This window comes from Vanellus vanellus, assembly GCF_965231255.1.
Source record: "Vanellus vanellus genome assembly, chromosome: 1".
NCBI classification, from domain to species: Eukaryota; Metazoa; Chordata; class Aves; order Charadriiformes; family Charadriidae; genus Vanellus; species Vanellus vanellus.
Window position 1 is genome coordinate 67,464,482 of NC_138905.1, and position 15,862 is coordinate 67,480,343.

Genomic DNA, 15,862 nt, shown 5'->3' on the forward strand with positions numbered 1-15,862 from the left:
TGATGCATTTCTAAATCCTCATGGAATCAGTTTGCCTATGAAAATCGGATGTCTGTTATAATTTTGACAAAAATATTCTAGATGAATCTTTCTTTCCTAATGAGATGCTTTCTGTCTTGCACTCGGTGGGGGAACTTGGTTGTATTTTGGAGGGTGGAAGTTGGTATGTCTAGAAATAAGCACCATTTTTGTCTTATCTGTCTGGATACATAGAAAACCAGTTGGAAAACAGTCTATTGGTTTTTCCTGACTTTTACTTTCCCTGTTCCTGATCTGAAAATATTGCTGAATTCTTCCAAAGTCAATTGTCCAATTCTGCTGATATCTTTCCATCTTCATTCCTACAGTATGTTCAGTTACCTGTATTTTACTAAAAAAAATAAGGGTTACGATTGCGCAGGAAACTTTTATGTGCAAACAACACGCATCGCCCGCACAAAGAGACTGCATGTTTTGGGTTGTGTTCTTGGAGAAGAATTTCAGATTGAGATCTGTTGTACTTGGCGCTAAATTAATCCCTTTCATCCGCTTTGCAGGGACCACTTGCTCTCTCAGTGGATCCCGTTGCTGGCAGAGTGCCCACCCATTACAAGGATGTATGAGGAGAATGCTCTCCTACGGGACCGCATGACTGTCAACTCCCTTATCCGAGTCCTACAGACATTGCAAGATTTCAACATCATCCTAGAAGGATCGCTTATTAAAGGAGTGGATGTTTAGCATGGCTTTGCTGAGAACTTCATTATTCCTTTCCCAAGCAAGCAAACCACAATTGGAGACCTGTCAGGACTTGAACGCGATGGTAGTGCACCACTGTAAGGCAAAGCTGCCGGCTGAAGCGGGAGTGGGAAGCCCTGTTTGTGCCCAATGGGGACTGTCCTCTAAAGCTGCAGAAAGCTAAGATGCAGTATTGTAGTTTATTTGAAACAGAAATTTAGTATAAAATAGAATATTTTCATGTGTTAGATGTGTGTAAATATGCTATCTTCTTTAAGAAATTATATTACTCTAAGAAATTTTTCTTAGACTGAATGTTCTTGTTCTGACCATGAGTAGCTTAAGCCCAGGGGAAGGACTGGGGGGAGGGAAGCACTGAGGTGGGAAGGGATGCCGCTACTTGCTTGCAAGGAAGAAGCCAATCAATGTGTAAATACAGCGCAAGCTCAGCAGGGCTTTTTTCAGGTATCGCAAATTAATACAGCAAATATCCTTATGTAGCCATTGTGATTGTCTCCCTCTTGGAAATGTTGTAAGCATATTTTACCCTACTGTACATGGTCTCCCTTCGTTTTTTTGTTTGTTCGAAGACTCAACCCTTTCCACGCACGGAAGTTGTGGGTCATTGACTTCTTCTGTAAGGTCTTTTCTGTCACTTCTGTTGATCTCCAAAAGGGGAGACAAGTGTTTAAATGCTTAAACACTGGAGAAGGAGGACTGCCGTCAGCCTCGGAGCCTGAGAGACCTGTTTAAGCAGTGCTGCTGCAGCCTGAGATTGGGAACGATGGCTTGCTTGACTTGCTCGGTGTGTCCCTTGCCTCTCTAGATGTTCTGATGATTCCCCTTCACCCTCAGCCAGTTTGTGTTGTGGATGACTTTGTTTTTTCCTCCATGTTGAAGAATTTGGTTCATACCAAATTCTTGCTGTACTTGAGATGAATCATTGCTGTAGAGCCTCAAACACCGATGTTGCTGTGCTACTGAACTGTATCAGCTGGTTTTGAAATGCTGACAGGTTACGAGTCTTCCTTTACCTGCAGAATGAGTGTTCCTTGGAAGTACAGGATCTTTGATTACTTTTTTTTCTTTTTTAATTATCCAGCTACAAAAAAAAAAAAACCAAAACAAAAAAGGAATGAAGAAAAGGAGTAAAAAAAAAAAAAAAAAAAGAATCACACTTTGGTATATTGAGGCTCCTCTCCTACACTCTTTCCAGTTAATGTGTTAGTAATACAGCATGTGTATATAGGTACAGCTCTTGAAGAGGAACTGGGAGCAACTGAAATCCTGTATGCTAAAAATTTAACAATAGATTACATTAAAATCATCTTGTGGATACCATGCAGCAAATACGGAGTGTATTTTCCGTTCTTGTGGATAGGAGTTGGAAGGATTTGAGGGCATAGTTAGCTTCATCTGGTTTTAGGTTTTGGAGGTTAGTTTAAATATAAGTGTTTGTTTTCACTTGTTTACTCCCTGTGATTTTGCCCATTTTGTCAGTGGATTTCTGTGGATGTGTCACTGTCAGCTGTGGCTTGGGAAAGGCCCCTAACTGGTACTGTAAGTGTGTTGCCTTGCACTGTGCTCTCGGGTGGCATTAGGAGGGACTTGGGAATGGTGGGCGGTAGCAGGTCTCAGAATAGTGTGCACGTGGTGGAGAGAGGGATGAGAGCTAAGGAAAAAGAAAGAGGATGAAAATTAGGGTTTGCTTTCTCACCTGCCTTTTGTCAAGTTTCTCTACTCTCCTGTGATCTTTCTGATGTCCAGTTCTTCTAACAGCAGTCACTTCGGTGTCAAAGTTTCACATCATATTCCCAGCCAGAAAAAAACTCTTTGTGTGACTTTGTTTCCTTAGAAGGGAGAGTTTTATTTATAGAAGGTTTTTTGTTTCTAAGAAAGAAGCAAAACAACACTGTCGGGGAGTCATTGACTTTAATGAGAGTTCCGGCTTTTAATAACCATTTTTTCCTCCTGGGCTTCTACTCCCTTAAACTGGCTAAACTCATCCCAAATACTGTAGGCGGCACTGCCATGTCACTACTGTGGGTGTGAGTAACTAATATAAAGGCTAGAAACGGTGTCATGAGTTAGTAGCCAGGGCCCGCGGCTGTGCAACAGCTCTCTTAACGTTTCCAGATATGTGAAATTTGGAGTGTTAGGGTTTTCTGTGTGGCCAGGCAAGTCTGCTTGAAGTCAGCAGAAGATGCGTGACAACCCTTCAGCAGCAATTGAAAATGCATCCCTAGTACTTAACTCTATCAGCAAATTACACATTTAGCACCAGAAACCATGTGGCAGCATTATTTGGTAATGACTGCTTAGGATGTTTTGATTTCTATTACAACTCAAGCCTTTTATGTCTAATGACTGCTATACATGATTTTTTCACGCCCAACCCAGTCTAAGTGGCTTTCATTTTACTGAAATAATAACCTCTTTAGTCCTTGGATTTGTTCGCAGCATTATCTGCATTTGCTAGCTGGATGTTTCTTGAAAGTATCCTGCTGCATACTTCTCCAAAGACTATTTATGACTTAAGCAGTCACGAGATTCATCCACCACGACAGGGGTTGAATGCAAGCAGGATAAAGTAGAAATGTGGGCACATCTAAGGGTCGAGTGTAGATGAATACGCCACACACAGAGAAAAGGGCAATAACTACATAAAGTCTTTCTTAAGCTAATATAAGTCAAAACCTGAGAACTTTTAAAATTCAAAACAGGGCCTTCCCCCGTTTCGAACTACATTAAGGAACCTTTAGCACTTACTTTTAACACAACTTCACATCAGCTTTTTCAGCAAGTGTTGACTTGTTTGGTTTTGTCAGGTTTCACATCATATTAATAATACAATAAAAATTATGTATGTCTAATATTTCCTTGTAGGCAATAAAGCACCCTAAGATATGTTGAAAGGGACACAGCTGAGTGCCTCAGATTCCTAGAAGACTAGTTATTTGACAACCTCGGGAGTATGGTTCTTTGTAGTGCATTTTTATTCTACCATGTATTTTTTTTTTTTAGTAGACTACGTTAGTTTATTGGAAACTGTGAGGTTTTTTCTGTAAGGTTTACAGAAATCATTCTGCCCACTTCTAAGCTAACACAGTTTTTACTTCAGTGTTAAAGCACCTTCATTGGTTGAGAAAGGGAATCTTGGAAAAGACCAAAGCTCTCTGGTATCTGCTTTTTTTTTTTTTTTTTTTTTTAAAAAAAAAAAAATCCTATCCAATACCTGTCTGCAGATGTCTGAGTTTGCATAGTCCTGTTACACTAACATCCAGCATGGTAACTTGAGAGAGTCAGAGAATCAAATGCCTCACTATTGTACAAAATGTGTATTTATAATTCTCTGAAATGAATGAAATTCTACTGTTTAGTGAAAATTCTGCTCACGTTTATTCCGAGTTGGTTTGTGTAATTAGATATCATTGTTCAAAAATGTCTTTTTAGAATAGTTGTGAGATGGCATATTTGAGAAAATTCCTTCTTTCAATCAAATGAAGGTGCACATCTTAAGGGGAAATATTGTATGTTACACTTGAAATGTACAAACGTGCCCTGTATAGCTTAAAATGATCCTTAAATGTCTCCATTAAGTATATTTCGTCTTTACATTATTACTAACTGAATAAGAACTGGATTATTTTCAAGACAACATTAGTAAAAGTATTGTTATATCAAGCACTTTAACATACATATCATAAACTGACATGGGTTTTTCAGGTTTTGAAGTACATTGAAATACAGCTTTTCATGCTATGTCCTTTACAAATAAAACTGTGAGAATAATGGTTGGTGTCACTTTCCTTGCAGAGTAATGGAGAGATTCGAGTCTCAAGCCGAAGACCTGATTTGAACCTGGAGGGTGTGTTTCGTAAAGGGAACAAGTCGAACAAAACGATTTAGCCGATAGTGACTCCTGGTACTGGGAACTTGCTGGAGCAAAGAGGGGGTGTGAGGGTCTGCTCTCAAAACCCGCCCTTCTGCCACCCCTGACACACAAGTCTGACTGCGCCGAGCCTGCCCAGCTCTTCATTTTCAAGGTTCAGGTGGAAAGCGCAGCTGATCAAAGGGAAAAAACGGGATCGCAGTGAAGTTTAGCTCTTAGCAGGGTGCCATTTGCTCGGCAGCCTGGGTTGCTCTCCCTTAGTATCTGCAGTCCATGGGGAGAAGGGGGATGGGATCCTGTTGGCAGAAAAATGGGAAGTGTGGGATTAACTGCAGCTGAGGGTCTCTTTCGTCTCTTCACATGGGTTGCTTTAATATTTGAACTCAGGGTTAAGGTGGAATGAAACTCATGCCCTCCAATCTGTTAGTTAGCACATCTCTAAAGCAGAGAGGTTGACAGAGAAGAGAGTGGTGCCAGCAAGAAAAAAGGTGCAAAAGAATGCTAGTGAAATGCCCTGCTTAGTAATTAATGGCTTTTCTAAGTTGGACTGGATTTTCAGAAATTCCCCCCACCCTGTCCCTCCCAGCTCTAGCTCTGCTGGAATTGGCAAAAGTGTGAGAAGTTTTGAAAGCTGCATAGTTGAAATGCAGTTCCCTGCGTGTGTGTGTGTGTGTGTGTGTGTGTGCACGGTGTATGCGAGGTGGAGTGTGTTGGTTTATTCATTTTAACTCTTGGTTTTGAAAAGGCAGAAAATCTCAGGAGAGGACTGAACGTCTCAGAGCCTTGGACCATATATGTGGAAATCCTCAAATACCTCGTTTGATGATACTGATGTTTATCAACAGCATAGCAGAAAAATTGTAGGATCCCATGAACGTGAATAAAATCCATAGAGCTGCTTGTGGTCAAATTTCAATAGGAGGAGTGGCCATACTTAATACACCTCCTTACTAAACGTGTTAGGCTTAGGTATGTAAATTAGAAATAGTGGCATCTGACATCTTAAAGGCAGTAAGTATTTGAAGTAAAGCAGGACTAAACTTGTCCAGATGAGGAAGTGCAAATAACTTCCTCTCCACTGCGCTGTCATTGATGCAGTCTGGCAACACTACAATGTTTTCCGCAAAGGGTAAGTAGAAGAAAACTTGTCTGAGAAAATTTGCACGGGGAGGAGTTGAAATAGCTCACCCATCTAGTTTGTTCCTTTTCAGCATTTCAGGTAAGCTTGTTGGAATAAATTGTGCTCAAGTTAAGAGCAAAGCTGCTTCCTCGTCTGTCACCTCCTCAGCTCAGAGGTTGAGGCTCCTGTCATTGCAGTCAGGGAGCATTTCATTGCCGACATTCCTATTTTCTCTCCCACTCTTCCATCGCACGTCCGTCATTAGGTCTTGGTGCAAGCTGGTTGGAGCTCAGTGCAGCATGTGAAGGGAATGGGAAAATTTCTGTACGGGTCTGCTATCTGGTGGCTGGTTAAGTTAAACTATCTGCCCAAGCCACTGCAAAGCTGATTTGTCAGCGGAAAGATGTAGTTCTGCAGGAAAGCTTGACACTTTAATGGGCCCATCTGTATTCCCCACAGACCTCACAGGGCATCTCAGCTCCTCTGAAAGAACTTCTTTTGTCAGAAGACTATATGACCAGGCAAATTTTTTTCTCCTGTAACTAAGCCCACCTTTGTCTCAAAGGGAGAAAAACAAACAAAAAAGCATAACATCTCCCCCACCACCACCCTGCCTGATCCTTACCCACAGCATATTTTTCAAAGGACATTGCTGTAAAGGACCTCATTGCTGTGTGATCTAGTGACAACCTTGTTATTATTCAATAATTAATTCAGTGGGACCCACAAATGTGAAATAATTGTGGTTTATATCAGAGAGGCTCCAGTATTCACACCAGTTACTCTAATACAAGTAATACAATACTCTAATCTGTAAAATACTGTTCCTCCTCCTTGTAGTGGTTATCCAAGACTTGTGCAAGTCTGCTTGTCTTGCACAAAGGGTCAACACGGAAGACAGCCAAAACTTGTCATTCTTTCTCTTTGTAGAAAATAACTCTACTCTCCCTAATACAGACCTCGTAGTTTTGTATGACCCTTTCCCTGAATGATCCATTTACTCTTAGAGCAAGTCGTTAAAATGGGTGAATCACGGAGTGCTATGTTCACCCAGCCTCAGGTGTTCAAGCCGTGCTGTAGGGTGAAGTGCTCAACAAGCGAATGCGGTGAACGAACAACAGTTTTACTTGCAAAGTGCATTTGGCAGGGCTGTGCAGCAGATGTAATTCCCAAGAAGCTCAAGCGCTTATCACAGGGCATCTATTCTCCCAGCGAGAGGCAGGCATGGAGAATGCAAGACACATCCCAATCCTAACGCAGCTCATCCAGTGCCAGATTCTCTCCCACTCCTATGGCCAGCTGATACAACCCTAAACTAAAATTAAATATAACTCCTCCTGCAATAGCAGCCAGATGTTGGGTTTGGTGCTCTGCAGTCCTTGCATTCTCCTGCTTTCAGCGAGAAGTTTCCACAAAGGCTGGTGTTAGCCTAGGGATGCCATTTTCCTTACCCTGCCTCTGCAGCCAGAGGGAAGAGATGGGCTCCTTCAGTAGGCCTTGTGAGGAGAAACCTCACTTGGCTGCTTTTAATTATGCCGAGAGAAGTCCAGCAGAGGCAGCTTGCAGAGGCTAAGCTAGCATTAATCTTGATGAATATCCCCCCCAGCATTGTCATCCCATACCGAGTTCATTTCTTCAAAGGCATCCGAGTGATACATTAGCATGTTCTTTACACATCAAAAATAAGAGTTTATGAGAATGAAATCTAAGGGCAATGGACTGAGGTAGTTGTATTTTTTAGAATATATTAATGATTTAGATATGAAGAGAAATTATTTATTTGTCTTACAGAGGCATGAGATAGAAACCAGAAAATGTGGTTTTAATTTCTAGGTGTCTTTGAACTTCCACCAAGACCTTTAAGCAAGTTGCTTACAGCGTATCCCATTTTGCAGCTAGGGAGCTGAGGTACAGAGTGGTGGGACTTCGCTTCAGCCTGTCTCTGCCTCATCAATCTCGGCTGCTCAGCCTTGGGCCAGCAACTGCTCATCCAGCATCCATTGGTGTGTGACTGAGAGTGGCTTTTCAATGCTACTGTGACAGAAGTACCCTGAGGTCTCATCTGTGGTTAATTCCAGTTTAAAGGCGTTTCTAAAACCTGTTGATCTGTGGTGTTGTGGGCATGTGCAAGTCTGTCTAGCTGCGTATGGTTAGGGAGTTTTGTAATCGTTAGGACAGAGGAACAGGCTTTCTTCATACTTAGCAACCATAATCACTGTATTGTAGTTATCTGCAATGTGATTAAACACTACAAAATGTATATAAATAGTTGCTTGGCTGATGTGAAAGGAAGAGAAAACAGATGCTTTGCAAGAGCAAGTCTCCCTGGCTTTTCATCCTGAGTCTAAACCTCTTCCATGCATAAGTCCACCTTGAAAACTGTGGCTGCTGGGACAAGACAAGCTGTCAAGACTAAGAAGCAGTAGTTGTGGTTCTGATGGGGATGCCTGCAAGCTTAGCTTCTCCTGGTCTGGCTCATGGCAGGGGGCAAGAGGGTGTCTGAGAATAGAGGAGACCTCCTTGCTGTGTGTAGCAACATCAAGTTAATCCTCTCCCCTCTCTGCCCCACAGCCTGGCCCTGCTCATTGCAAGCCCAAATAGATCATCGCCAATCCCAGAAAATGTATGGTGGAAGGCATCTGAAGTGCTAGCAAGACATTTCCAATAGTACTCAGAAATGGTCAGTACAATTACAGAATCACAGAATGGTCAGGGTTGGAAGGGATCTCTGGAGATAAGCTAGTCCAACCCCCCCCCCGCCAGAGCAGGGTCACCTACAGCAGGTTGCACAGGATGGCATCCAGGTGGGTTTTGAATGCCTCCAGAGTGGGAGACTCCACAACGTCTCTGGGCAGCCTGTTCCAGTGCTCTGCCACCCTCAAAGTAAAGAAGTTCCTCCTCATGTTAAGATGGAACTTCCTATATTCAAGTTTGTGCCCATTACCTCTTGTTCTATCACTGGGCACCACTGAAAAAAAGACTGTTCCCATCCCCCTGGCACCCTCCCTTTAAGTATGTATAAGCATTAATAAGATCCCCCCTCAATCTTCTTTTCTCTAGACTAAAAAGACCCAAGTCCCTCAGTCTTTCCTCATAGGAGAGATGTTCCAATCCCCTTATCATCTTTGTAGCCCTTTGCTGGACCCTCTCCAGCAGATCCCTGTCTTTCTTGAACTGGGGAGCCCAGAACTGGACATGGTACTCTAGATGCGGCCTCACCAGGGCAGAGTAGAGGGGGAGGATGACCTCCCTCGACCTGCTGGCCACACACTTCTTGATGCACCCCAGGATGCCATTGGCCCTCTTGGCTGCCAGGACACATTGCTGGCTCATGGTCATCATGTTGTCCACCAGGACTCCCAGGTCCCTTTCCACAGAGCTGCTTTCCAGGAGGTCAGCTCATGGTCATCATGTTGTCCACCAGGACTCCCAGGTCCCTTTCCACAGAACTGCTCTCCAGGAGGTCAGCCCCCAACCTGTACTGATGCATGGGGTTATTCCTCCCCAGATGCAGCACCCTACACTTGCCCTTGTTGAATTTCATAAAGTTTCTCTCTGCCCAACTCTCCAGCCTGTCCAGGTCACACTGTAAGGCAGCACAGCCTTCTGGCGTGTCAGCCACTCCTCCCAGTTTAGTGTCATCAGCAAACTTGCTCTCTATCCCTTCATCCATGTCATTGATAAATATATTGAGAAGGACTGTACCCAGTACTGACCCCTGAGGGACACCACTCATTACTGACCTCCAACTAGACTCTGCACCACTAACCACAACCCTTTGAGCTCTATCTATCAGCCAGTTCTCATTCCACCTCACTGTCCGTTCATCTAACCCACACTTCCTAAGCTTGCCTGTGAGGATAATGTGGGAGACAGTGTCGAAAGCCTTGCCGAAGTCAAGGTAGACAACATCCACTGCCCTCCCCTCATCCACCCATCCAGTCACCCCATCATAGAAGGCTATCGGATTTGTCAGACATGACTTCCCCTTGGTGAATCCGTGTTTACTTCTGATAACCTTCTTTTCTTCCAGGTGCTTTGAGATGACATCCAGAACAAGTTGTTCCATCATCTTCCCAGGGATGGAGGTGAGGCTGACCAGCCTGTAGTTTCCTAGGTCATCCTTCTTGCCCTTTTTGAAGACTGGAGTGACATTGGCTTTCCTCCAGTCCTCAGGCACCTCACCTGTTCTCCAGGACCTTTCAAAGATGATGGAGAGCAGCCCAGCAATGACTTCCCCCAGCTCGAGGGTGCATCCCATCGGGCCCCATGGACTTGTGGATGTCCAGTTTATCTAACTGATCTCTAACTTGTTCCTCATGAACCAAGGGAAAGCCTTGCTTCCTCCAGACTTTCTCTGTTACTTGCAAAGTCTGGGTCTCCCGAGGACTGGCCCGAGCACTGAAGATAGAAGCAAAGAAGGCATTCAGCAACTCCGCCTTCTCTGCATCATCTGTTACCACGGCACCTGTCTCATTCAACAGCGGGCCCACATTTTCCCTAGTTTTTCTTTTGTCTCCTATATACTTAAAGAAACCCTTTCTATTGGCCTTGACATCCCTTGCCAGGTTCAATTCCAAGGCTGCCTTGGCTTTCCTTGTTTCCTCCCTGCATACCCTGACAGCATTCTTATACTCTTCCCAAGCAATCAGCCCCTTCTTCCACCTATTGTATATTCCCTTCTTCCACCTGAGCTTTTTCAGAAGGTCCCTATTCAGCCATGCAGGTGTCCTTCTTCCCTTTTTTCTTGCTCTTCGGGATGCACCAATCCTGAGCTTGGAGAAAGTGATGCTTAAAAGCTCTCTTGAGCCCCCTTACCCTCTAGAGCCCTCTTCCCATGGGATTTGTCCAAGCAATTCCTTGAAGCGATCAAAGTTAGCCCTCCTGAAGTTTAAGGCTTCAACCCTACTTGTCATTTTGTGTATACTGCACTTAATCCTGAACTCAGTCTTCTCATGATCACTGCAGCCCAGTCTGCCCCCAACCTTAACATCCTCCACCAGTCCTTCTTTGTTTGTCAGTACTAGGTCCAGTAGCTACCCCTCTCCTAGTGGGGTCCTCCACCACCCAAGTCAAAAAGTTATCATCAATGCACTGAAGGAACCTCCTGGACTGTGCATGCCCAGCTGTGTGGCCTTCCCAGCAGATATCAGGGTAGTTGAAGTCTCCCATGAGAGTCATTGAGAAGCATCTTTGTTGTTGTTGTTTTTAAAGAGGCATGGAATTAATTTCAAATGAACTGGGATGTCAGCCCAAAGACTGTGCTCCTGCACTTGAGATAGCTGTGAGCTCTTGCATTAAGTCTCCTTAGCCTGTTTCTTCTGCTCAATGCTCTCACCTGAATTAAGTTTACCTGCTTGCACACATGTGGCTTTTGAACTGTTGTTACCCAATGAGATGAATAGGATGTGCTCTAAATTAGACTCCCCAGCTTGGAATTAGTGTGACTGTTGGCTTGCTTGAGATCTAAACCTCTTGCAGATGGTCTGTGGTTCCTGACTGTATAAATAGTATGAAGCTGGCTGAAAGTGGGTATGGTGCACAGGACATTTCTACACACACACACAGAGCCTCCCCATATACAATGACTTTCAGAAAAACTGCGTTCAGGGAATGTAAATGGAAACATCACCCCATGGCTCAACGAGCTTTCTTGTTCTTAAAGCTGTGGGAAAGGTTTCCGTTCATGGTAAGAGGAATGCAGGAGAGCTAGGAAAAACTTGCAGACCAGAGAAACTATTTAATTCTTCCTCTGCATGGACTTTGTTAGGAGAGAATTTCAGATGTCAGCAGGAATTTGTGCTAGACGGGGGTAGTATGGGTAGCTGCGATCAGTGAGAAATAGGATAGCTGTTCTGGGCTTAGTCATTTGTGTTTAACTGGCACAGTGTGGAGAAGTGAGGAATGAACTAGCTGATCTTCAATTCAAACATGTGTCCTAGGAAGTGTAAATACAACCTGATCCACCACAGCTTACTGAAGACAGTAGAAGTTCCTGAAACCAATGAGTTTAGACAGGCATCCATGAGCACTCTAGTCTGCTAAGCTATCAGGTTGCGCACAGAAGAGAAGCAACTCTCTTCTGGGAAAATAATAAAGTGACTATTGTTGCTGCTTTCAATACATGATGTTCGTTAAGCCAGTCCCGCTCTTACACGTAAGAGTGTATCTAGATGATCTCAGCAGTTTAAGCAGTGTAAGTTAAGTACAAATGCTTATCTCGATGAAGGGCCAGGCTTGTGCTAATGACAATATTCAAAACCCTTGTGTTGATCCCCTTGGTTAAAATAGCCTGGAAGAAAGTAGTGGCAACACACAGTGTCTGACAAGCAGAAGATTGACTGTGAAGACTGCCAGAGTGTTGACTCTACCTAGAGTTGTGAACAGCATGGTTTGTCTTATCACTAAGTGCAGGGTGTCCTGGATAGATCCCAACCAACCCAGTATCACAGATCATGTTTTGGGCAAATCTGAGACCCCATTCTCTGTGGCAGAGCAGGACATAGCAGAACAAGGCAACAGTGTAGGCATGCCCCTTTTCTCCCCTCCACAGCCCGCTCCAGGCTGTAGTTACCAGAAGCACAGCCTAGAGCCTGCATGCATCAGTCTTTTCCTCGCACTTGGCCTGTAGCAGAATGCAGCTTTCCTTTGACTTTGGAAGTTAAATCCATTCGCAACGGGACCAGCTCCTGCAAGCATCCAAAGTGATTGGAAGTTTTCATCCAAAAAACGATGCAGGGCTACTAGCAAGTTTTCCTAAGCACTGCAAGCCATAATGCCTTGTCTGGTTCTATTGCTGTTCAAGCTGGCCACGTTCCTGGCGATGTCCTAGGCTGAGCTACCAAGTGAGGTCCCTTCTCAAAGATCTTCCTGGGGTGCCCTTCTGTCCCTTGGACCTTACTCCTCTCAGGTTCTGAGTGACTTTTACATTTGTGCTGAGAATAAGGGTTAGGAAGGGAAGGAGAAAGAAGCAGCAGCAAGATGGGGGAGGAAGGAATCCATAGTTCATTGAAATGGTTCTCAGCAGGCAGCCTTTCCATAGAAGGACCTCCCTGACTCCCCCCCTGACAAAGTATTGCTTGGGGGAGGGTGGCAGGAGGGCTCACACTCCCTTCGCTCCCCACAATTCTAAAAGCAACTTTCTGCCTCTGGCTTAGGCAATTAATCAGGTAAGGAAAAACTATTGAGGACCCCAGGCACAATACACACTGTAACATCTTCATCGATTTCCCCCTCCCCCTCTTTCAAAAAATATTTGCCTGCAAGAGCCTGTACTATTTTTTCCTTGTTTTAGCGATGTTGGCACAGGAGGCATGGCTAAGGAGCTGGGAGATGATGGTAGCAGCTCTGTTTGTGTCTGTATAATCACTCACGGCTCTCTTACTCAGCTAATTAAAACCAAAACCACTCTAGCTACCCTTAAAAATGTAAATAACGTTTATTAAAACATTGTTCTGTGGTATAACCAGCACCAAGTTACAGAAAGCCTGTTATGAAACAGGATTTTGCTTGTGAAGAAGTGGATGGCTGCAAATCAAGCAAATGCCCGGCTTTCTTCATGAAAGCATTAAGCAGGGGACAAACAGAAGTGTGTACAATTAAAAATGCATGATATGCACAAAGACAAACAGCTGGCAGGGGCCAAAGCTGTCTGAACACCTTCGCATTGTGCTTTGCCTGTCTCCAGAGTTCACACAGATACAAAGGGTGTGGTATATGCAGTGAAATGAGATTTTTTCCAAGGGCATTGTGTTCTTAGCACAAGTAGCAAGGAAACAGAAAGACAAAACACATTAAAGCAGGAGAAAAAAGCCTGGATGAGACAGAAAGGTGTTTGTTCTTGAACCTCTGGCTAAATGCACAATGTGTGTTCAAGAGCAGATTTGCCGCAACGTAAAACAAAGGGACAAAATGCGAATGTGAAGCGAAGAACAAAGCTGAGTCCAATATAAGGACACACAGTTCTTACGTATTCACATTTATTTCAAAACCCAAGCATATTTTGTACAAGCACATGATGAACCCTTGGGGTAAAATTAAGCAAGTGAAACTGATTGGTTGCTCCCTTCACCTGATAAAGATGCTACAGAACAGGCCTGATTTAACTTTTCTGAAGTTCTGGCAATGCCAGACTGGCTTGAAAGGATTCAGTGCAACTTCTGAACCCTCTCATCTAAGTCAATAAAACCTTTGAAAGTGACTTTAAAGATAACTCAATGAAGAACTCTGTGGAATAACACGAGCATGTAAAGCCAAGGGCATGCTTTAGCTTTGCTGAGCTTGACAGCATGGGCTGGAGCGTGGCAATCCGAAACGCCCCATTCCTTAAATGGAAATCATGGAGACATTTAGAGAGGTGGGTCTGCTCTTATGCAAACCTGTACAGGTGAGCATGGCTCACCAACAAGACTATGGGGAAGGGCTGCGAAACAAGTGGGATGGCCAAGCAGTTATCGAAGGTATCATAGAATTGCTGAGGTTGGAAGGGACCTTTAAGATCATCAAGTCCAACCATTAACCTACCCTGACAAAACCACTTCTAAACTATGCCCTCAAGTACCACATCTACTCTTTCTTTAAACACATCCAGGGATGGCGAATCCACCACCTCCCTGGGCAGCCTATTCCAATGTTTAATAAACCTTTTGGTGAAAAAGTGTTTCCTAATATTCAATCTAAACCTCCCCGACATATCTTGAACCCATTTCCTCTCGTCCTATCACTTGTCACCAGGGAGAAGAGGTCAGCGCCCACCTCTCTACAACCTCCTTTCAGGTAGTTGTAGAGGGTGATAAAGTCTCCCCTCAGCCTCCTCTTCTCCAGGCTAAACAGTCCCAGTTTCCTCAGTCACTCCTCACAAGACTTGTAATATAAAATAATAAATAAATTTGGGGGGGAAAAAAAGTGGGAGGACAGCACAGGATCAAAATAAATATTAAGAGCAGGAAAGCTGGGGGAGCTGGAGCTCAGGGGGCAGCAGCACTGGGGCCTGTGAGCAAAACAGCAAATGGAGCACCAATAATTTGCCTCCTCTTCCTCGGCTGCCACCTTGCATCCTCCCCCGGCCCACCTTGGCTGGCCAGCAGACACCTGCAGGGATTCTGAAAGGCCATGACAGGCACTTTGTGAACGCCTAGGGGAAAGCAGAGCCATAACCCCTTCAAGGGAGCAAAGGGGCCAAGGCCTTGATAACCTGTGAGCCCCTGGGGAGAGCAGCACAGGGTCTCCAGGTCCTGTGCCGGCCTGAAGAAACCACCGACTAAGGCTGCCAGTCAACTGCCCTGTCAGGCCGAAACAAAACCTTTCCCATCTAATAAAAGGTCCTGCCATCTCACATTAATAGTGGGATAAGTGCTGTGAACCTCATGGTGCGGCCTGGAGACCAGCATGGCCGCCAGACCTGGCATGGCAGCACAGAGGAGGCTGTGGCTTGTGGAGGGCTGAAGCTTGCAGATGGACAGCCAGTGCTCTCCCACAATGTTTTTAAGGTAAAAAAAAGCAAGGGGCAGTGAAGCAGTGCCCACAGAGCGGGCAAAACACTGGTGCTCACTCCCTGCTGCTGTGCTGGAGCACAAGTCAATGACTTCAATGAAGGCAGGTGGGGCTGGAGGAGAAGACAGAGACCTGGCCGCAGGGAAGAAGGGTCTGTCATGGCACCCCCAGTGCTGCTCATTGTGCAGCAGTAATGCCAAGGGCTGCAGCAGTAACACCAAGGGCTGCAGCAGTGCAGCAGATGCCACAGCACCATGTCAACAGAGGTGGCGGTGGCCCCAAGAAGGAGGAGGAGGCGAGAGCTGGAGTGAGGACGTACCTTTATATTTCTTTCCTAACGGCTGAGCAATGGAACAGCATGTAAGTGAAACCTTTGAAATGCAAAGAAAAAAACAGACTTAAAAGTCTGCCAAGACTATAGGTGACTAAGCAGGAGTCTCGTGTGCTTTGGCTCATTGGGAGTATAGGTGTTTAATTCAACCTTACAGACCAGCCATGAGCTCAGCCCAGAGCAAACACATCTGCAGTCTTAGCCAGAAAGGTTATTCTACCTTGCCAAAGTCAGTCACACGGGCCACTCTACATTTAAAATAACTAAGCCTACGCTGGAGCTAGTATCATTTCACAACTCAGCTGACCCA

General features: G+C 44.7%; 1 protein-coding gene across 4 annotated transcripts in view; it reads left to right on the forward strand.

Annotated features, from left to right (window-relative positions):
- DENND5B (DENN domain containing 5B) overlaps positions 1–727 on the forward strand; it is a gene marked incomplete at its 5' end in the record, with an annotated part of 116,814 nt that extends 116,087 nt beyond the window's left edge. For all 4 annotated transcript variants that reach the window (XM_082481219.1, XM_082481220.1, XM_082481221.1 and 1 more), the window contains one exon: positions 537–727. In XM_082481219.1, coding sequence (XP_082337345.1) covers positions 537–720 — 184 coding nt within the window. In that variant the 3' untranslated portion in view covers positions 721–727. The remainder of the gene's footprint in view (positions 1–536) is intronic.
- Positions 728–15,862: the final 15,135 nt, after the last annotated feature.